Source organism: Ochotona curzoniae, unplaced genomic scaffold, assembly GCF_017591425.1.
Source record: "Ochotona curzoniae isolate NIBS_2020 unplaced genomic scaffold, NIBS_Ocur_1.0 scaffold_4937, whole genome shotgun sequence".
NCBI lineage: Eukaryota > Metazoa > Chordata > Mammalia > Lagomorpha > Ochotonidae > Ochotona > Ochotona curzoniae.
In genome coordinates, this window is record NW_024467126.1 from 5,616,506 (window position 1) to 5,636,485 (window position 19,980).

The 19,980-nt window shown below is 69.5% G+C and overlaps 2 protein-coding genes across 2 annotated transcripts; one reads left to right on the plus strand and one right to left on the minus strand.

Annotated features, from left to right (window-relative positions):
* Nucleotides 1-5,791: 5,791 nt before the first annotated feature.
* Nucleotides 5,792-13,176, plus strand: SLC22A18 (solute carrier family 22 member 18). The gene is made up of 11 exons (XM_040970828.1): nucleotides 5,792-6,181; nucleotides 6,403-6,606; nucleotides 8,985-9,082; nucleotides 9,152-9,312; nucleotides 9,428-9,560; nucleotides 10,178-10,296; nucleotides 10,977-11,084; nucleotides 11,301-11,401; nucleotides 11,905-12,006; nucleotides 12,112-12,232; nucleotides 12,995-13,176. Exons 1-11 carry the CDS (start codon nucleotides 5,792-5,794, stop codon nucleotides 13,174-13,176), a joined length of 1,719 nt encoding a protein of 572 aa, XP_040826762.1.
* A 576-nt stretch (nucleotides 13,177-13,752) lies between these two features.
* On the minus strand, nucleotides 13,753-14,517 carry PHLDA2 (pleckstrin homology like domain family A member 2). The gene is made up of 2 exons (XM_040970988.1): nucleotides 14,112-14,517; nucleotides 13,753-14,031 (listed from the first exon to the last, which is right to left on the minus strand). Exon 1 carries the CDS (start codon nucleotides 14,515-14,517, stop codon nucleotides 14,122-14,124), a length of 396 nt encoding a protein of 131 aa, XP_040826922.1. The 3' UTR covers nucleotides 13,753-14,031; nucleotides 14,112-14,121.
* Between the last annotated feature and the right edge of the window lie 5,463 nt (nucleotides 14,518-19,980).

The window sequence follows — 19,980 nt, forward strand, 5'->3', positions numbered from 1 at the left end:
CCGGGAGCCTCCGGGCACCTGTTGGAAGGTCCCCGAGCTCCCAGCCCCAAGGCGAGGCAGTCCGGTCCTGCCGCCCCCTCCCCTGCCCACACCGGGGTCAGGTGGTCTCTCGGTGTACATCAGCGAGGGTCTGCAGCCACTTGGTACCTTTGCCTACCTGCGCACAGATTCCCCAAGTCCCTGTGGTCAGGAGCCGCCCACAGCCTCCCAGGTCCCCCTCCCCCCAGCGCCCCTCTGAGCAGGGCTGGGGTCAGCCCCCTCCCCCCGCCAAGGCCACGGCAGCCTCCCCAGGGGCCGTGACCACTGGGCCGTGCCTCGGACCGACCCTGGGCTCAGCCGCGTGCACCCCTCCCCAGCCCCCAGGCCAGGCCAGGCCCCACCGTGCAGGGGAGACGGGCGGCAGGTGTGCATGGGGGAGGGGGGTCGCTGCCTGGCCCCCTCCCTGCCACGTGTCCACCTGGCCCAGCCTCACGGCAGGCAGTCCAGGTACCCCGCTGAGGTCCCCTGTCCCGGCTTGGTGGGGAGAAGGCGAGGAGCGGCGTTCTCTGGGTCCCCTCGGGCATGACAGCGGCTGGCCAAGGGCGCCCGTCGGGAAGGACACCCCTGGAGCGTGGGGGGCGCCCACCCTGCACCCCAGGGAGCCAGGGAACTCGCGGGGAACGTCTGTGTGCGTACAACAAGCAGACCTACTTTGTCACTAAAAGTGTGTTGGAGAGAGAAAAGCCTGCGAGGCAACAGTGTTTGCACGCGCGTCGTCCCCAGCTGCAGAGGGGCGCAGCCCTCCCCCAGCCCCGGGCCAGGGCCGCGGCGGATGTGCCCCCTGCCTGCCCGGGACGGGGCCCCGGGGTCCTCCGCGTGGACTGCAGGGGCTGAGCCTGGCCAGCGGGGCCAGGGCGAGCCTCCCCCCACTCCCCACGCACACAGGAAGGCTGCAGCCCCGGTCCACCCCGGCGAGGCCACGCGGCCGCTGCTCGGATGCCAGCGCGGCCGTCCGGCTGCTGGCCGGTCCTTCCGCGCCCTCTGCTGGCCACGGGCACCGGCCGCGGCCCCGGCGACGTGGGCGCGGGGGGCGAGAGCGGGGGGCGAGAGCGCGGGGCCGCGCGGAGGGCTGCCCCCCGCGCCCAGCCCGCCGGGGAGCCGCGCCCCTGCGCCCGGCCGCCGTGCGGGGCCCGCGCGCTCCTGCGGTGGGCGCCGGGCGCGGAGCCGACAGCCGGGGGTGGGGGGCCGGCGCCGCCCCCTCCCGCGCCCGAGGCCCCCCGGAGGCGGAGGAACCGGGGGCTCTGGCCTGGGGTGGGGGGGACGAGGCTGAGAACCGGCCCCTCCTCACTCCGTCCAGGGGTCCGAGCGAGTGTCCTCCAAGAAATCCAGGCCTTCCGGACTTATCCATGCAGCCACAGCCACGTGTCAGCGCTCCGTCAGGCCCCAGATTAAGGCGAGGCGCCCTTCCCGGAGCCCCCCGGGGCGGCCCAGGGCCGGCCGAGACCCCCGGCACCCCGGCGCCAGCTGCCTCCCGGCTGGCCCCTGCGCCCCCGCCCCGGGCAGCCCTCCCCACAGCCAGGGCCTTTCCGGGCTCCCTTCGCGTGGACGGGGCGCGGGCTGGGCCCACCCCCTGCTCCGCCAGCCTGCACCCAGCCCCCCGCTTCCAGGATCCCAGGCCGACCTCGCGACCGCCAAGGGGCCCCGCTCCCCCGGCACATCCCGCCCGCTGCCCGGCGCGATGCGGGGCGTGGGGGAGCCGCCCGCGGCCTGGGGAGCGCGGCGCCTCGCCCTTGGCGCGCGCCCAGCCCCGGCGCCGCGCGGAGACCCTCCCGCACCCGTTCCCGCGCTCGGCGCGCCCCGCCCCGGGCCCGGCTGCTCGCGGGGCGCCTGCCAGGTGCCGGCCTCCCTCCGGTGACGCGGCCGCGAGCCGCCCGGGCTCCGATTACAGGGGCTGCCTTGTGCTCGGCGGGCCGGGGGTCCTCGCTCCGCGCCCGGGGGCGGGCGGGGAGGGCGCGGGGGGCGGCGTGCCCCGCCTGCACCCAGGAATCCGGGACACTTCGGGGGGAGCCCCCTCCGGGCTGCGGAGGGGTCGCCCGGTCCCGGGCCGCCAGCAGCCCCCTCTCTGGCCAGCCGCAGTGGGGACCCCCGCCCAGGGCTCACCTTGCCCGGGAGTGGCAAGGGGAGGCGTCTGGGTGGGCAGGTGCCCCTCCCCCGTCCCCGAGGCCGCCGCGTCCCCACCCTGCTGGCCGTGGCGCCTGGCCAGAGCCTCGGGGAAGGCCACGGTCGGCCCCAAGGTCGGCGGGGCAGGGGCTGCAAGCCCCCCGCCCCAGCCCGCCAGGAACCCCTGGCCCGAAGCCCCCAGCCCTCCCGGGCAGGGGGCCCCCCGAGCCCGCCCTGGGGACTGCTGGCGCCTGCCACGTGGTGTGACGTGTCCTGTGCGTGTCCGTGCGGCGCACGAGGCGCAGGGAGGCCGGCAGGCTGCTCGCGGGGCCCCACACACGGGGAGGGGGCTGGGGCAGCGCAGCGGCTGCCAGGCCTGGACTGGAAGGGGGCCAGGGAGCTGGTCACGCTGGGGTCACCGGCCCCCTCCCCAGGAGGCGGCAGCGGCGGCAGGGCCCCAGCGCGGGCGGCGCCCCCCGTTCGCCCTCCCTAAGACCCCTTTCTGGGCCCCACGCTGCCCCAGTACGTGTCCGGCAGCTGGGGCTCCCCTCCCCCTTGCGCTGGGGCCCCGCTGGGGCCTGGGGGCTCCATCTAGCTGGGAGGGCTTCCAGCACCAAAGCTGGACGCTTGCTGCCCCCTGGTGTCCGCAGGCGGCGCGCACGGCTGCCCGCCACGTCCACCAGCTGCGGGCCGGGGGCCGGGGGGCTGGGGCCGGGGGGCCAGGCCTCACCCTCCTCAACACCCCTGGCTGCGCCCACTCGAGCGAGACGAGCGGCGCCCCTCTCTCCCCAGGGCAGGGGGAATGGGGACAGCGGGCCCCTTCCCGCACACCCCGCCCTCTCCCCTTCTGGGGTCCCTCGCCCTCCTCCCCTCCCTTCCCTCCAGCTCCCCAGTCTGGGCTGCTGTCCACAGCCCCAAGGCCGCAGCCGGCCCCGCCACGCTGCCTCTCCCGGGCCTCAAAGGCAGCCATGGTGCCGGCCGTGTCCGGGCCTGACCGCAGCCGACAGACGTGGCAGCCGGGCCGCTGGGGAGGGGGCTGGCTCTCCCCGACCCTGCTGCACGGCCTGCCTGCTGCCAGCAGCGAGGACCGAGGGCAGGGCACGGCCTGCACGCTCCAGCGGGGAGCTGGTGAGGCCTGGGCCCGTCCCCTCCCAGGCCTCGCCAGCCGGCTGGCAAGAACAGCCCTGGAGGCCGTGCCCACCTCTCTACACCGTGCCCAGCTCGCTCCTGATCGGGCTCGGGGGCCGCAGGTCACGGCCAGAAGCCCCTCCCCCCATATCACCAGGAAAGCCGGGCATCGGCCAGCTGGGCAGCTGAGAGTCCAGCAAGGCTGCCCTGCCCAGCTCTGCCGAGGGGGCGCCACCCATGTCCCGTCCCCACCTGTGCTATTATTAACAGGCAGGAGTCAGTGCCCTGCCCATTCCACAGATGGAAAAGCTGAGATCTGGGAGGGCAAGATCCTGCCAAGAGCAAGTGGTGTGGAGACGGCAGCTGGGGAGTGGCTCCCAGACCAGGGCCCCCGCCCAGCTCCAGCCACACTGCCCGCACGTGTGGCTCCTGGCCCGCCTCGAGGCAGCCGCAGGATCCACGCCTCAGTCCAGATCCCTCTGCTCCATAGCCAGGGTCCAGAGGCCGGGCTCCCACACAGCTGCCCCACCGGGTGAGGCTCCAGGGGAGCCCCGCTGGTCAGGGGCCCCCAAGAGCAGGGCCCCAGCTCCCCCTGGGGGCGCCCCTCGGCTGGGACTGTCGGAACCGCGTGCTGGGCTGCGCCCGGGGGTCCCTGGACTGCTCTGGGCCAGCAGAGCCTCCTCCAGACAGGACCACACTGTGACCCCCAGCTCTACCTGCACTCCAGGCAGCTGGCGCTGACCAGGGCCACCCCTGCCCGTCCGCCTCCAGACTCCCAGCCTGACTCCGACCCCAGGAACCCGAGCAATGTCCCAGAAGGTTCCTGAGCACCGGCCGGCTGGCCCGGACACGCGGGCAGCTCCTGTAGAGGTCCAGTGGACTGTGGGGGTGTCCAGCGGGAGGGAACAGAGCAGGCACACACACGCTGTGGCCGAGGGTGGGGCCATCAGTTCTGGGGTGGTTCCTGGCCCGACTGCCACAGAGGAACCCTTGAAGCTGAGTCCACATGGTGCCACCCGCCCATGCCGTGCCCCTGGCCCACACCGTGCCACCAGCCCACACCATGCCACCCACCCATGCTGTGCCCCTGGCCCATGCAGGGCCACCCACCCACGCCGTGCCCCTGGCCCACACCTTGCCCCCGGCCCATGCCATGCCACTCGCCCACACCATGCCCTTAGGCCACGCTGTGCCCCTGGACCACACTGTGCCCCCGGCCCATGCCGTGCTCCTGTCCACACCACCCGCCCCCGCCATGCCCCCAGCCCACGCCGTGGCCCCAGCCCACGCCGTGCCCCCAGTCCACGCCATGCCCCCAGTCCACGCCGTGCCCCCAGCTCTGCCAGCCCTGGGTCTGAGCGTTCTGTGAGCTCGGGGCGCCATCTGCTGACCAAGGCCTGAAACTGCAGCCACCTTGGCCAGGCCTGGTGGGCAAGGCCAGGGCGGTGGGCAAGGCCAGGGCAGTGGCCAGCAGAGGTCATGGTCATCGCTGGCCAGCGGAGGCAGGGTCGTGGAAAGGGGCTGGCAGGAAGGGGGCCCCCAGTGGGCCTGCAGCTGACTCCTGGGCGTCCGCAGTGAGGCTCCAGCGACTTGGGGAACTCTGGGGTGGTCACGGGGACCTGCGCCTCCAGTGTGACCCTCCGCAACCCAGGGGCCCCCACGGCCGGAGGCCTGGCCAGCTGTCCTCTCCCCTGTCGGAGCTCTCCACATCTCGAAATTGCCCACAGGTCCATCAGACACCTCCCAGCCAGAAGAGCCCGGTCACCCCAGCTTCCCTCAGCTGTCTCCCCCCTCCTCGCGTGACCTCACCCAGGACCAGCCCTGCAAGGACTGTCAGCAGGTCACGCACCCCGTGGGACCCCAGCCCCACAGCCCGCGGCCGGCTCAGTCAGGGCTGGAGAGAGTGTGCCCCAGGTGCCCGGTGCCAGCAGCCGCACCTGCACTATAACCCAAGCTTCCAAAGGGCATGGGCACCTGGCACGTCGCCCGCAGCACCGGGTGCCTCTCTGCTGACCTGTGTCCAGGTCCACCCGGTGGCCCTAGCGAGGAAGGGGGTGTCTCCTGTGTCTTCCTCCCCCCACCAGGCCTGGCCAGTGACCGTGGCCCACAGTCCCTGCAGTCCCAGGCCTCTCCTCCTGCCCCCACCTGCCCTCGAGGCCAGTTTCCCACACTGCCTCGGGACCAGGAAGCGTCCCTGGCAGCTGGGCGCCCAGGCTGGGCGTGACTGTCCCGCAGCCACAGGACGGGTGAGTACCGGCCCTCCCCACCAGGCCCCCCACCTGCTCCCCCATCCTGGCGTTCCAGGGCTCTCAGCCGTCTCCATTGAGAGGGGAGGAGGCTGCTGGGAGCCCCAGTTCCTGGCCAGACCTCCGCACTCCACCAGCCTGTCGCCTGGACACCCCGAGGGTGAGCTGCCCCATGGGGCATGCCGCCCAGGCGTGCTGGCTCCTGCCCGGGTCCCACATCTCCCCGAGGCCGGCCCTGTCGGGCGCGCCCTGGCTGGACCCGCCCCTGCTGGGCGGAGATGGGAGGGTTGCGCCCTCCAGGGCCGAGCTCTGGCCCTGCCCCTCGGGGTGATGGGGCGGGCCTGGGTCCCTCCGCTGCCCTGGACGGACAGTCGCGCGGCTCGGGGTCCGCGCTCCGGCCCCAGAGTCCCAGGCTGCACGCAGAGGAGGCTAGCGGGGCCAGGCCCGGCCCAGGAGCAGGCGGACGGCGGGGTGCGGGCGTCCCCGGACCGGGCGGGGCTGCGCCTGGGGCGGGGCGCGCCCGGGCCGTCCCTCACCCGGAGGTTGGTTCCCCGAGCCGCCTGCTGCCCTCGGGCCGCGCGGGCCACGCAAGGGCGCATTCGGCCCCAGCGCCTTCGCAGATCCGGGCCCTGCGCCTGCCCGGGCAGCGCAGCCCCCAGTGTCCCCAGGTGAGGCAGGAGCTGCTGCCACCCATGGCCCCTCCCACCTAGCCACCCAGGGCACCTGCCTCCCCTGGCACCTGCCCCAGGCCACGCGGTGGCCGGGGGAGCTGAGGGTGGGCTCCCCCGGCCCCTGCCGCGTGCACCTCCCCAGCCGGGCTCCAGCGGGCCACGCAGGGCAGGACCAAGCACCTGCGGGGGGTGACTCAGCCTGGCACCCAAACCGACAGGACTTTGCCCCCTGCTTGCTGCCGAATCCTGCGGCCTCCACGGCGCCCTCCCGGGACTCCCGGCCCCCAGCCCGCCGGTCCAGCATGTCGAGAGGCGCTCGGAGTGCGGGCCAGCCCCCGGGCAGGCCGGGCGTCATGCTGCTGACCTACCTGCTCACCACCCTGGACTTCACCTGCCTCTTCATGCAGTTCTCCATCTTGCCTGTGAGTACCCCTCCTTCGCCGCCATGGGGTCCCCCCGCCAGGGGTCCCTGCTTGCGCCTGAGCTGAAGGAGGCAGGGACCCCCGACGGCCCCGCCCCCTCCAGCTGTCCTGCACTCCTCGGGCCTGCGTGGAGGCCTTTGCCCTGCTTCTGGTCCGGGCGGGGTCCAGGTCAGCCCTGCAGAGGCCTGCCCCTTACCCGCCCGTCACATGCTCACTCCTGCCCCTCCGTGCCCACTGACCGCCCACACTGGGCATCTCGGGCCCCCACAGAACTGTGCGAGGTTGGGCATGCCACCCAACCTGGCCCTGGCCACGCAGGCTGCCCAGCACACAGCCATGCTTGCTGTGTGGTCTGGGCCAACCCGGGCTCCCAGAGGGTCCTGGGGTGGCCGACGGGAGCGGTTGGCCATGCGAGCCACTGTGCAGACGGGCTTCTTGTCTGGGGCGCTCGGCAGCACCAACACGGTGGCCCTTGGAGGCCAGGTGCTGCTGCCACACCGCAGGTCATCGGCTGGCCCGCATGTGCCCACCCCCAGGCTCAGCTGGCACCCGCTCTTGCCCTGCTCTGCCCTGCCTCCCAGCCTGGGCCTGGGGGTCGCAATGGCCATGGGTGGCACCTGGTGAGCCCTCCTCCCCGCCCACCAGGCACCCTATGCCCAGCTCTCAGCAGCCACTCCTCGTGGGCGGGGGCGTGGCCTGGCAGGTGCCTGGGCTGGCTGGTGGTAGAATGAACACACAGGCCCAGCAGCTGCAGCCGGGCACCAGCAAGGGTGCAGAGGCCGCTGGGTGCTCTCAGGGTGGCGCCAGGACACGCCAGTGACAGCCATGCCTGCCTTGTCCAGGAGCCTGCTCCATGCAGTGGAGCAAAATGGCTCCAGGCAGACCACTCTCTTGGGGGCACCGAGATCCGGCTGGAAGGCTGGCATAGGGTGGCTGTAGGCTGGACAGCGGCAGGAAGGGCCTAGCGGCAGGAGAGGGCACAGCCCCCAGTGCCCAGGGAGGTGGTGTCTGCGGGAGACGGGGGCTGTCCCCTGGGGCATGAAGGTGCAGGGTGAGGACAGACACAGCGCCCGCAGACACAGGAGTGGTGAGGGGGTTCAGGCAGCCCTGGGGGCCGGGGTGACCAGGGAGAAGCAGCGGAGGGGGCTGGGGCCGAGGCGGGGACTGCGAAGAGTTCGCAGCATGGGGCCACAGGGAGGCGAGGGACAGCCGAGGCTGGTGCTGGTGGCAGGTGGCAGCCGAGGGTCAGCAGTGGCCTGGGCAGGAGCCGGAGGGTGGTGGGAGTCCCGAGAAGTCAGGGGAGCATGGTTACAAAGGGGGTTGAGGGTTCTGGCCTCTGAGCCCCGGGGTATGGCTGAAGTGAGAGCAGCAGAATGGCGTCGAGCAAGAGAACCGTTGACCTTCTGTCCACCGGTCCACTGCAGGGACAGCCCAGCCCTCCCCCGTGGCTGCACAGGCCTGTGTTAGCCACAGCCCGCTGTGCTCCTAGGCGTGTCAGCCGGGAGCTGGACTGGCTGGGGGCAGCGGGGCAGGCCGGCACCCTGCTGTGGGATGCCCCAGCTGCTCTGTGAGGGGAAGGGGCCAGGTGAGTGCGAAGCAGGGGAAGGAGGCCCCAGACAGGGGTCTGAGAGAGGCTCAAGGCTGGCACGGCGGCACAGCGGGCCACCGGGGCCCCCAGCGTCCTGTTGAACTGGTTCAAGTCCCAGCTGCTCCACTTCTGATCCAGCTCCCTGCTCACCCACCTGGGAAGGTGGCGGAGGGGTGGGCCCAAGCAGCCTGGCCCAAGTCCCCAGGGTAGCAGGGGCCTGCCTGGTGCGTGTGACAACAGTTGGAACCCCCACACCCGTCTCTCCTGGGTCCGCTGGCAGGAGGGGGGGCTTTATGATGTTGAGTTGGTAAGGAGGGTCCTGTGGCCTTGCCAGCCCCGGGGTACCCACCTTGGCCCATGGCCACAAGGCTCCAGCCCCTGCCTCGGCTGTGTGCACGTGTGTGCTGTCACACATTGTGGTACCCCAGGGATTTGGGTCCAGCCTTCTCCCCTAAGCAAGACACAGCTGCTATTCGACCTGGGGCTCCCGGGCTGTCTGGAAGGCCCCATGCGCAGGCAGGCCACGTTCTGTGGTCACAGAAGGGAGTTGGGGTCCCCATCAGGACCTGCCTGGAGCAGACGGTCATTGGAGAAGGGCGGGGAGCTCTGGTGGGTGATGTTACAGGGGCCTGGAGCCCCCGGAACTCTGCCATTTTCCTGTGCCCTCCTGAGAGGCCCCCAGTGCCCTGTGCCACCACACTCAAGTGTGCAGATGCATGGGTGGGGCTGAGTTGCACCTTCCAGGTCCTGGGGGCCTCCCACACCCCAAGCTCACCCTCCTGCCTTGCAGTACGTCTCCCGGGGTCTGGGCCTTGACACCGTGGCCTTTGGGTACCTGCAGACCATCTTTGGGGTGATGCAGTTGCTGGGCGGACCCGTGTTCGGCAGGTACGTGAACCCACGTGTGGGTGAGGGAGGGACCTGGGCCAGCGCCGCTGACCACCCCCTGCTCCGCAGGTTCGCCGACCAGCGCGGGGCGCGCGCCGCCTTGTCGCTCTCCTTCCTGGCGGCCGCGGGGCTCTTCGCGCTGCTGGCCGCCGCCTGCAGCCCCGCGCTGCCCGGCGTCCTGCTGCTGTTCGCCTCGCGCCTGCCCGCGGCGCTCATGCACACCATGCCAGGTGGGCCGCGGCCATGTGGCGAGGTCGGGGTGCAGCGGCGTGGGCTGGGTGGGTCTGGCGGAGGGGCTGGGGGCGTGGGGAGCGGTCAGCCCGGCTCTCCGTGTCCGGCCCACAGCCGCCCAGATGGTCATCGCCGACCTGTCCCCACCCGAGAAGCGGCCCGAGGCCCTGGGCCGGCTGGGCCTCTGCTTGGGCGTGGGCATGATCCTGGGCTCCCTGCTCGGCGGGACCCTGAGCACCGCGTGCGGGTGAGTGGCCAGCAGAGGGCGCGATGCCCGCGCTCACTGCGCCTGGGCGTGGGCAGGGCTGGGGCACCTCAGTCCTCCGGGTCCCTCAGGCTGTTGGGAGACTTCAGCACAGGCCCTAGACTGTGGGCCGAGGGCAGGGAGTAGAGGATGGCCAGGCCAATGCTGGGCCGGGGCTGGACCCTACCAGCGGGGTGGCCTTGGCATGCACCGTCCCTTCCCAGAGCCACCAGAGGGGTCGGCTAGGACAGTGGCACGGGGTCCAGGGGAGGGGGGTGCAGGAGGCCCCGCCCAAGGCCAAGACCAGCTCAGGCTCCTGTGAGCAGGTGCGCCCCATTAAACGTCGGGTGCCCGTCCTCGGCCACCCCCCGACCAACGGGGTCCAGAACTCCACGCCATGGGGAGCAGGCCACCCTGTTGCAGCTAGGGGCTGCCCCAGGGTCCCCCTTCTGGCTCAGTCCTTTTCCACCCTCAGAGCCTCCCAGGCCCCACCATCTGTCATGTTAACAGGGAGCATACAGACCCTGAGAGCCTGGTCTGACACCGGCTGTGACCGGGGGGCAGCGGGGACATGGTGGGAGGCGACGGCGCAGCCAGCATGCCCCTACCCCCCTCTGCAGGCTGCAGTGTCCAGCCATTGCATGCCTCGCAGCCAGCCTGCTGGGGGTGGTCCTCAGCCTCACCTATATCCCGACCAGCACCAAAGGGGCCAGCTCCAACGTTCAGGCCACCCCACCAGGTACGGCCCCAGCAGGTACCCCCCGGGGTCCCTCTCCCAGCCTCCCCGCCAGGTACGGCCCAGGAGGTACCCCCCGGGGATCCTCTCCCAGCCTCCCCGCCAGGTACACCCCAGCAGGTACCCCCCGGGGTCCCTCTCCCAGCCTCCTTGCCAGGTACGCCCCAGCAGGTACCCCCCGGGGTCCCTCTCCCAGCCTCCCTGCCAGGTACACCCCAGCAGGTACCCCCCGGGGATCCTCTCCCAGCCTCCCCGCCAGGTACACCCCAGCAGGTACCCCCCGGGGATCCTCTCCCAGCCTCCCCGCCAGGTACACCCCAGCAGGTACCCCCCGGGGTCCCTCTCCCAGCCTCCTTGCCAGGTACGCCCCAGCAGGTACCCCCCCCCGGGGACCCTCTCCCAGCCTCCCCGCCAGGTACGTCCCAGCAGGTACCCCCCGGGGACCCTCTCCCAGCCTCCTTGCCAGGTACACCCCAACGGCCACTGTCCCAGGCCCAAGGTCATGGGGATGAGGGACTGGTGGTGGGTGGCTCCAGCCACGGGTCCCACGGCTCCCACACGCCCCACGGCTCCCACACGCCCCGTGGCTCCCACACGCCCCGTGGCTCCCATGGCGGCAGGGGCACCAGGGAGGGGCTTGGAGTCAAGGGCATCTCCAGCCTGAGTGTGTCCTGGTACCCCAGACGGCGCCCAGGCCAGTGTGTTTGACCTCAAGGCCATCGGCCGGCTGTTGCTGCTGCCCGGGGTCCTCCGAGTGTTCCTGGTCAGGGTGGTCTCCGGCTTCCCCTCAGGTGAGCTTGGGCCTGGGGTCACGGGGTGGCAGGTAGGTGTCAAGCACCCCCAACCCCGTGTTCTGGCTGACAGTGCCTGCAGAAACAGCCCAGACCCCGTGGCACCCAGGGCAGGTGCTCAACCCGGCTGCCCCTTCCGGCACCTCAGCGCTCACAGCCTCGAGCCCCGAGCCCCCAGCAGGGGGGGCTGGGAGCTCACAGTGCCCTTGCCCGCAGGGGTCTTCATGGTCATGTTCCCCATCATCTCCATGGACTTCTTCCAGCTGGATGCTGCGCAGGCCGGCTATCTCATGTCCTTCTCTGGGGTCCTGCAGATGGTGAGCAAGGGAGGGGTCCGGGGCCCGGCTGAGCTGAGGGTCCTGGGGTGGGTGGGGCTGCCTGCACAGGAGGGGCTGGGGGAACCCAGGGACTTGCTCTGGGGGGAAGTGGTCGGATGGCACCCAGTCGGCAGAACCGGTTTCCCCAGGCCAGACAGGAAGTGGGGAGAGGGGCTGGCCGAGTGCCAGGGGGCCCCAGCTGCCTCTGGGCTGCACTGACCCCCGGAGGGGCCTCAGCCAAGTCCAGCACTTCCTGCCTGGCAGTGCCTGGCATAGCAGCGAGATGGCCAGATAGGGAGGGCACCAGCCTGGGAGCTGCCCGAGGGCTGGACCTGACTGCCCAGGCTGTCCACTGTCATGGTGTCCCCAGAGCCCAGGGCATGGGCCCAGCGGGGTCCCTCTCCCCACCCCGGGAATTCTGCCCTGGCCGCCGCCCCGGGGCTGTGCATGGCAAAGGCCTGCTGGCAGAGGGGCCACACTTCACACCCTCCCATCTCGAGCAGCTGGTCCAGGGCGTGCTCATCGGGAGGCTGAGTCGGCACTTCTCGGAGGAAGCGCTGCTGCGGACCAGTGTGCTGGTCTTCATGCTGGTGGGCCTGGCCATGGTGAGCGTCCTCCCTGCCCGGCCCTGGGCCCTGCACCTGCCCACAGCGCCCCTCGGCGTCACGGGGGCGGGCAGCCCCCTCAGCCGCCGCCGTGTGCCCCTGCAGGCGTTCATGTCCACTGCGGTCCACTTCTGCCTGCTGATGCCCGGCTTCACCTTCAGTTTCTGCTTGCTCAGTGTGGTCACGGACAGCATGCTGACCAAGGCCGTGTCGCCCTCCGACACAGGTGGGCACCCTGCCTCCCAGCCCCGGGCCAGCCTCTGCTGAGCACTGCTGAGCCATGGCCATTGGCAGGGTTTCACTGCTGTACAAGGCAGCCGAGCAGCCACGAGGGAGGCAGTCTAGGGCTCCCTGGGCACTTTGGAGAGCGCTGTGTGACGTGGGCAGCATGGGCCTGGGTCACTTCTGGCAGGCACCGCCCCAGCGCGCAGGGCGCAGCCTGGGAACCGGACACAGAAGGCAGTAATTGTTCCTACTCTGGGGCGTGTGGGCAGTGGGAGAGGCCGCGGGCCAACTTGCCCACGCTGGGCCCGCCCCTGGGTGGGGCCCGGCTGGCCAGACTGCCCCAGACTGACCTGGGAGCTCAGCCCTCGGGGTGCCTGGGGCAGAGGGCGCCCCAGCTGTGGCCAGTGGCAGCTGGGGGAGCGTGGCCTTCCAGGCTGTGTGCTGGTTGACAACAGCCACCCATGGCGGGGGGAGTATATTTGGAGGGTGGCCGGGTCCCTGGGGAGAGCAGGGCTGGGGGACCCCTTGCGTGTTCCCTGAAGCCCTCGCCCTGGGAGTGCATCAGGGTGCCTTGGGGGCCGTCCCCACAGGCCCCTGGGATGTTGCTGTAGATGTGGGCGTGGGGAGCGGGAGGCTCCCCAGTGGCAGGCTCCCACATCCGGGCCCACCTGTGTGGCTTGCCGGCGGAAACTAGCAGCAGGTGGAACGGGTGGGCCCTTGGCAGAGGCCTGGTGTGCACTCCCACCCACCTGCCAACCCACAGGGACCATGCTGGGCCTGTGCGCGGCCGTGCACCCCCTGACCCGCACCCTGGGGCCCATGCTGGGCGGCCTGCTCTACCGCAGCTTGGGTGTCTCCGTCTTCGGCTACCTGCAGTTCACCGTCAACCTGCTGGTCCTCCTGCTGCTCTCACGGGCGCACGGGAAGGGGGACAAAGTCCACTGACTGCTGGCCCTGGGCGCGGCCAGGCAATAAAACTCCTGCCCACCCCCGCCTCGTTTCCGGCCTGATCTCTGGGCTCCACGTGTCTGCGCGCAAGCCGGGAGGGACGGGATGGAGAAGGGGGCTCCCAATGAGAGGGCGACAACTTTGGCCTGCTGCCAGGACTCCAGCGGCACCACCCACACAGGCCAGGCTCACTGGGGTCCTGCCAGAGGCTCCCGTGCCATGTCCCTCCCTGGCCTCCCCTCTTCAGAGGTGCCTGTGTGGGGTGGGAACTCTGAAGCCCTGCGGAGCAGCCCTCTGCCCGCCCGTGGCCTGCCCACTCACAGGTGGCCTCTGGCAAGTCTTTCCTCGCGCAAGCAGCGCCCACACCGAGGGCAGTGGCCTCGAGGGCTGCCGTGGCCAAGAACCAGCGACGGGGCAGGCAGCCAGCGGCCACAGCTTCCTTCGGGTCAGCTGCGGGACAGGTGGTGCGTGGGCGGAGGGGGCCGCTGGGCGGGACTCGCTTGGACCCCTGCTGAAGACGCACTCCTTCCCCACCCTGCCTTCCCGTGCCAACGTCAGGGCCAAGCGCTGGTAGAAAAGCCAAGTCCTTTATTCAGAGTGAGCACCCACCGATGCTACAAAACGACATCGGAACGCTCCGACTACAAACAACCGTGGAAATAAATACGCGGGTAATCCAATAAGTTAGTGCCCCGCACAGCGGGGCCTCGGGGTCCTGGGCCGCCGGGCCGGGAAGCGGCGGCCTCCTGGTCCTCGCGGCGGCCCTCGGGCGCCGGCCGGCAGGAGATGCTCGGGCTCCTGCCCGACGTGACCACTGCCGCCCGTCGGGCCTGACTCGTCCAGTGCGTGGCTCTGTGGGGGAGAGGGGTCGGTCAGGGAGCGCCGTGCGCGCGCGGCCCCGCACCCGCTCCCCGCCAGGGCTCGGGACTCACCGGCGCGGGCTCAGGGCGCGCGGGCCGTCCGGGCGTCGGGCTGCGCGGCGGGCGCGGCGCGCTCCTGCCGGCCGCGGAAGTCCTCGAGCGCGCGGCGGTTCTGGAAGTCGATGAGGGCCAGCGTGATGGCCGCGTTCCAGCAGCTCTCGCCGGCGCAGCGGAAGTCGATCTCCTTGCGGTCGGTGGTGACGATGGTGAAGTACACGTACTTGCCCGTGCGCTCCACGCAGTCCACCTTGAGGATGGAGTGAAAGCGCAGCTCCTTGGGGCGCGCGCCGGGGCCGGCGGGGAAGAGGCGGAGGCGGTCGGGGGTCAGCACGCCGCGCTTCTTCTTCCACAGCTGGAACAGGCTGTCGCTGCGCTTCTCCAGCTCGCCCTCGCGCAGCACCTCGCCGGGGGTCTTCATGGCGGCGGCGGCGGCGGCTCTGCGCCCCGCGGCCCCGGCGCGCCCTTTAGAGCGGTTCCGCCTGCGGCCCCGCCCCGCGAGGCCGCGCCCCTGGGCTCCCGGGGTCCCCCGGGCCGGCGCCCCGCCTGGCCACCCCGCCCGGCCACCCCGCCCGGCCCGCCGAGGAATGCGCTGCGGCCGGCGCCGCCCGCCGTGACTCATCCTCCGGGAAGCCCCGGGCGGCGAGACCCCGGAAGCCAGAACCCCCACCCGGCCCCGGGCGCGCGCGCCCCCAAATGCAGCCCAGGCCGCCCCGTCCCCGAGGGAGCTCGTCCTGAGAACCCACTCGGAGGCCGGCCTGGCCCCGGCGGATCCCCGGAGGCCCCCTCCCACAGCCCCGGCCTCGGTTTTCCCGTCTGTGCGAAGGATCCAGGAACTTGTGCTAGCGAGAGCGGGGTCCCCTTGGTGTCCCGAGCGGGGGTCGGAGCGGAGGGCGCGGCGCCCCCACGCCGGTCCAGGGGCTGCCCAAGGGCGGAGGGCAGCGGGCAGGTGACTCATCGCGGCCCTGGCAGGGCGGACGGGCGGCTTTCTTTGCTCCTCCTTGACGCAGCAGGCGGAGGCCAGGAGGCCGGGGCCAGCTCCTCCGGCTGCCAGGGCTGGGGGGTGAGGCTGAGGAGAGCGTGGGCCCGGGGACCCGGTGTTGCAGCAGCTCCTGGAGGTGACAGCCCAGCCAGACAGCAAGTCTCCCGGCCAGTCCACGGCAGCCGCAGGGCCAGACCCCGGGACCCGCTTCTAGAAAAAGCCGTCCAGATGGCAGCCACCAGTGGCCTGTGCCCGCAGGGTCCGAATTGGATGCCCGGAGGAGAAGACGGGACCCCATCTCAGCCTCGGCCAGGCAGGCTGCTGACCCGGGTCCTGGGGAGAGGCGGTGGGATGGGGGTGGGGGTGGGAGGGCAGGAAGCCTGGGGTGAGACAAGCCCCCCGCTCCAGTGTGCCTGTGAGTCCCCCAGGGACACAGTGGGTGCCCAAGGAGCAGGGGGGAGGCTGGTGAGGGTCAGGATGCGGCCCTGCCCCTGCATAGCCACTTGGGCGTCCCCACCCCCAGGGCATCCTGGGCTCCGGTGCCCTGGCAGCTTGGGAACAGGCGGGGGAGGGGCTGTGTCCAGGAGCCCCACGCCTGCATGGGCAGACGGGACGCCCCAGTGGACACTGCCTGGCCCCCATAGCCCACCACTGGGCCCAGCACTCCCGGTGTCCAGCCTCAGCCCTTCCCCAGTGGGAGCCGAATGCAGGGCATCCCGCCAGGACAGACCACCCCCCGGCAGCCATGGCCCTGCCAATGTGTCCACAGGGCCTGGGGGCTGCTGGTGAACTGGAGAGGGAAGTGCCCGGGCCAAAGTCGGGATGCCCTCAGCCCCGACTCCCAGGTCCTCCCCTCCCCCCACCAGCACAGGGAGGGCCTGGCTGTCAGCAGTGTGGGATTCCGGTGCCAGAGCCTAGCTGAGTGGAGGCAGAAGGCAGGCACCTGGCGATCCCAAATCCCCCAGGTGAGGTCACTTCCCCCTCAGGGCTCTGGCCCAGCCAGTCCAGCCAGCCAGGTAGGAAGTCAGTGTCACACCCTCTTCCTGTGGGTGGCACTGCCCAGGGACAGGCCCTAGGGTGCCCCACTCCCCTCCCTTCTTCCAGGCAGCCCTCCGATGGCTGGCCGAGTCTGGAGGAGCTAAGGGTCCCAGCCCCGAGGCCACCTGGCTGCAGCCTGGGTGAATGAATGAATGGACAGGTGCAGGGTGAGGCGCCAGGCCCTGCCCCGTGCACTTGGTCCCGCAGCCCCGCCTGCCCTGTACATGCCTCATTACACTCTGTCCCAGCTCAGCTTCTGCCCTGCCATCCAGGGGACCCCTGGACTGAGGGCCAGCCCCGTTCATGTGGCTGTGACGGTCTGGGAAGTGTGCCTGGGACGGCATGATACAGTCCCTCAGGCTCACGGTCCGCATCCCTCCGCATCCCTCCGAGTCAGCTCACTTCCCCTGCACTGTTAGAGCGGATACTGTAGCCACAGTCTCTCATTCTGTCATTCAACTGTAGCACTGACACTGTAAGTACAGCGGGACAAGGTCCAGCGTCCTGGGGTGTCTGAGCCTCACTGGGCGCACCTTCGACTTGAATGCTCCATTACAGATCCTCGACCTAAAACCGAAGAGAACATAGATTTGTCCTTTGGGGATTGGCTTATTTCACTGAGCAAAACTCTCTGGTTGGGACCGTTCTGTTGCAAAGCATGAATTTAATTCATTTGGATGCTAGGTCGCATTCCAGAGTAGACACGCGTCCGAGCTGTCCGAGCTGTCTCGTCTCTGCTGTAAACGCAGGACCGCAGGTCACTTTCTCACATGCAGACCAGTTCCTCTGGAAGTCTTCCAGATGGGAGAGCTGCGTCCTCGGAAGATCAACGTTCAATTTTGAGATTTCTTTTTCGGCCTCCGCTTCTTGAACTGAATCTAAACCATTTAATGATAAAAAAAATAATAGCCAATTATCCACTGAAAGGTGGGGGAAAACAGGAATGATTCGAAGCCGAGGGGACCTCCTCTGGGCGGGCGTGGCCCGTGACAGCGTGGCTCTGCGGGGCTCAGTGCTGGCGTCACGTGGGCACACTCCCCCCACCTCTCTCCCTCTGTGAAGGTGAGGGTTCCGTCGGCTGCTTCACTCCCGAAATGGCTGCAACGGCCAAGGCACAAGAGCCAGGAGCCTCCTCCAGGTCTCCCACGCAGGTGCAGGGTCCCAAGGCTTTGGGCCGTCCTCGACTGCCTTCCCAGGCCACAGGCAGGGAGCTGGATGGGAAGTGGGGCTGCCGGGATTAGAACCGGCGCCCATACAGGATCCCACCATTTGGAGGTGGAATAACCTGTTGAACCATGGTGCCAGCTCCATCTGTTGCTTCAAGTCAGTCACTATTCTTTTAAGAAACAAGCTGGGAGCCCATCGGGGTGGGGATGAGGCCCAGCCCTGCCCTGAGCGGGGCGTGATCCCACGGACTTCCTCTGCACCACTCTGCTCTCGCACATACACTGAAAACGGGGCCAGGCCTGCTCCTGCACGACACCCTGTGCCCACCCTGCAGCCCACTGCCCTGGGATGGACTTCCAGCTGCCCACACACCTGCCAAGCTGGCCGCAGGACTGGCCACATGGGCTGCGGCTGCTGGGTCCCTGCAGCGGCAGTGGGGAGAGGCTTCCAGGAACCCCTCCCCAGAGGCAGGCCAATCACACTTCTGTGTAGGCCAGCTTGGTGGAGCCTGTGGCCCTGGGAGGGGAGACCCTGGCTTGAGGCAGAAGGTGTGGCTTCCTGAAGGACACTCCCACACAAAAAGGGGACTGGCAGCCAGGTGAAGCGGGGTCACCTAGCCGCTACCTGTACAGGCAGGCCCTGCAGCTCCACTTCCCACCCCGCTGTCTGCCGACAGTGCTGGGAAGGCAGGGGAGGGGACCCCAGTGCCGAGCCCCTGCACCCACGCTCCTGGCTCCCGAGCCACCTGGTGAACCAGATGACACGTGCTCTGCAATTCTTTTAAATACAATCTTTTTTTAAAAAAAATAAATTTTATGTTTTTAAAGACTTATTTTTATTGGGAAGTCAGATATACAGAGGAGGAGGAGACAGAAAGATCTTCCATCCGATTGTTCACTTCCCAAGTGAGCGCATCGGCCGGTGCTGTGCCGATCCGAAGCCAGGAGCCAGGAACCTCTTCCAGCTCTCCCACACAGGTGCAGGGTCCCAAGGCTTTGGGCCGTCCTCGACTGCCTTTCCAGGCCACGAGCAGGGAGCTGGATGGGAAGTGGAGCTGCCAGGATTAGAACCAGCACCCATGTGGGATCCTGGTGCGATCAAGACGAGGACCTTAGCCACTAGGCCACGCCACCAGGTTCCAAAAAAATAAATTTTATTTTTAAATGATTACATGGTTGATTTGGGTGGGAAGGATTAGGATTGAGGATTAAGGAAAATTGGGTGAATTCATTGCTTCCAAATTTGCTGTTTCTTCTTGTTGTTCCTGGGGCAAAAAGGGAACCCTTTCCACACGTGGCAGCCCCCAGGGATGAGGAACCACCACCTCGAACCGACCCAGGGTCTCAGTGCACATACTGAGGGTTCTGTCCAAGCTGATGTCGCCGAACCCAGGGTGAGGTCACCCTGCCAATACTGTCTCACAAAAGAACAGCAAAACAGAAGTGCAGACAGACAGAGGCAGGGGCTGCCTGGGCAGGGCCCTCCCTCCCCCAGGGCCAGCTCATCTGGGAGCTGCCCACAGCAGCCATCTTCCTGAGGGCAGGAAGGGTTGTCCCGGTCCTGGGCCAGCACCCCTGTGACCCAGGGCACACATCCCCCATGTCCCAACTGGCTGCCCTACACACAGCCCATCTCCAGCCTGCTCACGACAGGACCCCCTCCTGCCTCCAGCCCCCCACCAGGTCACACTTGCACGGACCCTTCTGTCGGCTCCAGGACGTTGTTCGGCAGCCCTGCTCCCTAGCCATGCCCAGGGCCTGCCAGCAGGCAACCCTGGCATGGCCTGAGGCCAAGGGTCACTGTCCCTACCCTACCAAACCAGAAATGGCTGCAGGGGGGCCCGTGCCTGGGCTCCGGGGTGGGGGGAGGTGCCTGCATCCCACTGCAGTGTTGGCTTCTTTGGCAGGGCAGGCAGGGTGGGTGGGCCTGTTGCGTTGCCATGGGAAGGAACATCCGGCCACCACCCTTGGGAGTGGTGAGTCAGTGGGGGCTGGGCTGGCTGGTGGCTGGCAGAGGTGACAGCCTGGCAGGCAGGGCACTACTGGAACTCCACAGTGCCTTGGCCTCACCCTCCTGTCACCTCTGGCCTGCGCCCAGCAGCTCTGCTCCCGGATGTGTGGGTGGGAGGTGGTGGGGCCACCAGCGGAAGCAGCCCGAACTCACCTGCTCCCAGGGAGAGGCCAGAGGCCGAAGTCCACACGCGCAGGTGGCTGGCAGGCGCCCAGCTGTGCACTGCAGGGACTTGGCCCCCAGGCCTGCACTGACCCTAGAGGCACAGATGGGCACAGCCCACCCCCAGGGCCCTGAGTGGGGCGGGTCCAGGTCCTTAGGCCTAGCTGACTTAGGGGTCTTCCAGTGAGGCAATGCTTGGCTCTTCCTTGAACAGGGTTGGGGAGAGGGCCACTTTGGAGCCAGCCCCAAGCCAGGGGTGGGTCAGGGCACAGCTCTAAGGGTCTCTCCCATGCCCAGTGTGGGCTCATGCTCAAGGGGTCCCAGGTGGCCACCAGTGCAGTGGTCCAGGCTCCATGCAGACAGACTCCCGAGGGTCCCTGCATCCCTCTCAGGGCCACGGAACCCCACTCCACCCAGGAGCTATTCAGGGCCCACAGGGAGAGGTGGGGCCAAGGACACCTGGCCCGGGTTCCGGGTTGAGGTCTCAGGGCTGCTCCCGTGATGGGGAGAGGGCCAGAGAGGAAG

Coding starts and splice junctions, on each gene's coding strand:
- SLC22A18 (XM_040970828.1), top strand. CDS start 5,792: ATGGGAGGGTTGCGCCCTCCAGGGCCGAGCTCTGGCCCTGCCCCTCGG. Junction 9,083..9,151: donor GGCGGACCCGTGTTCGGCAG/GTACGTGAACCC, acceptor CCTGCTCCGCAG/GTTCGCCGACCAGCGCGGGG. Junction 12,233..12,994: donor CGTGTCGCCCTCCGACACAG/GTGGGCACCCTG, acceptor GCCAACCCACAG/GGACCATGCTGGGCCTGTGC.
- PHLDA2 (XM_040970988.1), bottom strand. CDS start 14,517: ATGAAGACCCCCGGCGAGGTGCTGCGCGAGGGCGAGCTGGAGAAGCGC.